Genomic DNA, 2,656 nt, shown 5'->3' on the forward strand with positions numbered 1-2,656 from the left:
TTACCTGTAGTGTGTAATAAGGTAGGCGCCCCCCCTGCCAAGCCGATACTATACGACTTCCCCCTCTGTACTAAAAGGTACGCACGAGAATACTTAAGCTAAGTATTCTCGCATAGTATAATATATATATAGGTAATGCTAAGGTAAGCACTAGCACTAGCGGTTGTCTCTAGCCTAGCCTAAACCTCTATAAGCAAGAGAAAGCCACGTGGTTAACTGTGCCGACCTTGTTACATCGTGTATGTTAAAAGTAAAAAGGTTCTTTAGCATTTTTTTTATTATATATTATAGTTTTTTAATTTAGACTAAAGAATTTTCTTTATTTAAAATTTAGCTTTTTTAAATTACTATAAAGGTTAAACATATTAAATAATTTTTATTAGTATCTTATAAGTTAAGTAGTAAATACATTGTTAATTATAGTATAAGATGCTAAAATGTTGTTCAAGTAGACTATTTACTTGTGTAGACTATTTGCATATGAAATACGTTTGTAAATAAAGCTAATTACTAACTCTATAACAATATTAAAGCATTTATAAAAGCTAGAAAGACTACATAACCTATAGCTAGTATATTAGAGTAGGTGGTTAATAATTAATTAATTGTTAAAGTAGTAGAACTATTATGTAAGTTAAATTACAAAGGCAAAGCTATTAGGCTTCCTATACCTATAAGATACGTTATTAGTATGTTAACAATACAAACTGTATACATGTAAGGCTGCTAGTCCTTACAAAGGATAGTAGACTGCAAGGCTGGAAACGGCTTGTACTATAGTCCTTACGCTCGACAGGTATATATATACTATTCTGTACGCAAATCAACTGTTCGTTGATTATTCACACTATTTAGTTGTATTAGCGCAGTTGTACAGAGCTCTGTCCTTACAGTACAACTACAAGAATATTCTTCCTATGATATTAAAAATACAATTAAGTATATATAAAAGGTAGGAGGAGAAGTCTTACAAAGACTAGCTGCAACTCTCTTTAATATTCCAAATCTCTAACTATTAGCTCTTGTAGTCCATCTTATACTATAAGTTACAAGATTGCTGTTGTTAAAACAATCTTGTCATCCTAGGTTTCAGTGTGAGGTTGGACGTTGGAATAGCCATCTATTGTGTTTGTGTCGGTTGTAGAGATAAGGCGCGGTTGAAGTTTACGTTAACTTCGTGATGAAGCGTCCCTAAATATTAAGAAACTTTACTAATCTAGAGGGCAACAGTCTTGCAGCTACAGCTTTTAGTGGCTGCGCTGCACAGATGTGTTACAGCTCTTATATGAGGACAGGATGTACTGTTTGCTAGGTCTAGAATATTGTTAGCATATCGAGGCTGTGTGCGCGATTTTAGCATCTAGGCAGCGAAATAGAACCAATTTGATCTGACAGCAAACAATACAAAGGTCCTTGAATCTATCGGCCATCTGGACATCTCAAGAAAGGGGAGTAGGATTGCAGATAGTGTGGGGCATGCAAGATTGCCTGCAAAGGTTGCAGCCTTCGGGTTAGCGAAGAATCGAATATTCAATTGGTGTATTACCTACATCGGCCATGGAAAATACGAGATTAAACTAGGAACCATCACAAGATAGAAGGGTTTAAATAGTAAGATGACAATGTCTCACCTCTTCCCAAGTTCTTGTATTAATTTACAGGGCGGCTGGTTTCTTTCCCAGCACGTCATAAGCTCTAGGATGCAGCCACCAGCGTCTTGCTGAAGGAAGTCTAGTGTGAAGCTAGGAGTAGCACCAGAGGCATGAGGAACTGGATTGATTGCTAGATGGGCCGGAAGTTTCAGAAGCACAATTCCATGAGCACGGTAGCAAATTTCGTGCTCATAAGGCTGCCCGTATCTAGGCGCCAGAGAGCTCTTAGGGTAGCCCAGGTGTGATCTTTTCATGTCTACAGATAATCTCGCATGAGCTGAGCAGGGGTCATAAGGTAGGCGAGTCACCAAGGTATTGAGATCCAAACAAGGTGAATTGAACCAGTGTATTGTAAGGTCTAAGGAGCGAGGAGCTCAGGGCTGACTCTATTTATCTCAGCTAGCTCAGACGTGAGGAGAGAACCGAGGACGCACAAACCACCATGCATATTGCTACTCTAAATAGAGTATGGCCTGGGGGTTAGCGGTTTCTGACCCCTGTCGGTAGCGTTTCTCTCCTCAGCCGTCTGAGGGACTTTTGTGATTTTTTCTATAAATAGGCCTATTTTAAAAGCATCACAATAGAATTAGATTTACAATATCTCTACTACTATATGTCTAAATAGGCTTAGAATTTAATAGAATGTAGAGACAAGCTGTAGCTATAAAATAGTATATTTTTTTACTAAATTCTAACTATTATTAGCAGAGAAAAATCTAAACGCGCGCAGAACTTTAACCTATCTATACCTTAATTTTAGATTTATAGTATTGCCCTCCTAACTAGAACTTAACAACTAGTAGACTAAATTCCCTAGGATTTTGCAGGATCCCTGACAGAGCTAGTCTGAGACAGCTCCTAGATCCTCAGAGTCCTCAGACAACAGCTGGTTGAGCTGCAGACATGAGGGCGATCGCGATGTCCCTAGCCTACTATCCAGCTTGACAACCAGTGGCCTAGATCTCCTAAAACTTTGCAGGCTCCCTAATAGAGCTAGTCTAAGA

General features: G+C 38.4%; 1 protein-coding gene across 1 annotated transcript; it reads right to left on the minus strand.

The window, feature by feature from the left end:
* Positions 1-1,082: 1,082 nt before the first annotated feature.
* Positions 1,083-2,557, minus strand: BDR25DRAFT_352962 (uncharacterized protein; the record flags this gene model as incomplete). Its single annotated transcript, XM_033695083.1, has 9 exons — positions 1,083-1,120; positions 1,294-1,339; positions 1,394-1,546; positions 1,592-1,626; positions 1,660-2,010; positions 2,063-2,104; positions 2,148-2,178; positions 2,490-2,510; positions 2,534-2,557. 9 exons carry the CDS (start codon positions 2,555-2,557, stop codon positions 1,083-1,085), a joined length of 741 nt encoding a protein of 246 aa, XP_033549494.1.
* Positions 2,558-2,656: the final 99 nt, after the last annotated feature.

This window comes from Lindgomyces ingoldianus (assembly GCF_010093535.1).
Source record: "Lindgomyces ingoldianus strain ATCC 200398 unplaced genomic scaffold BDR25scaffold_10, whole genome shotgun sequence".
NCBI lineage: Eukaryota > Fungi > Ascomycota > Dothideomycetes > Pleosporales > Lindgomycetaceae > Lindgomyces > Lindgomyces ingoldianus.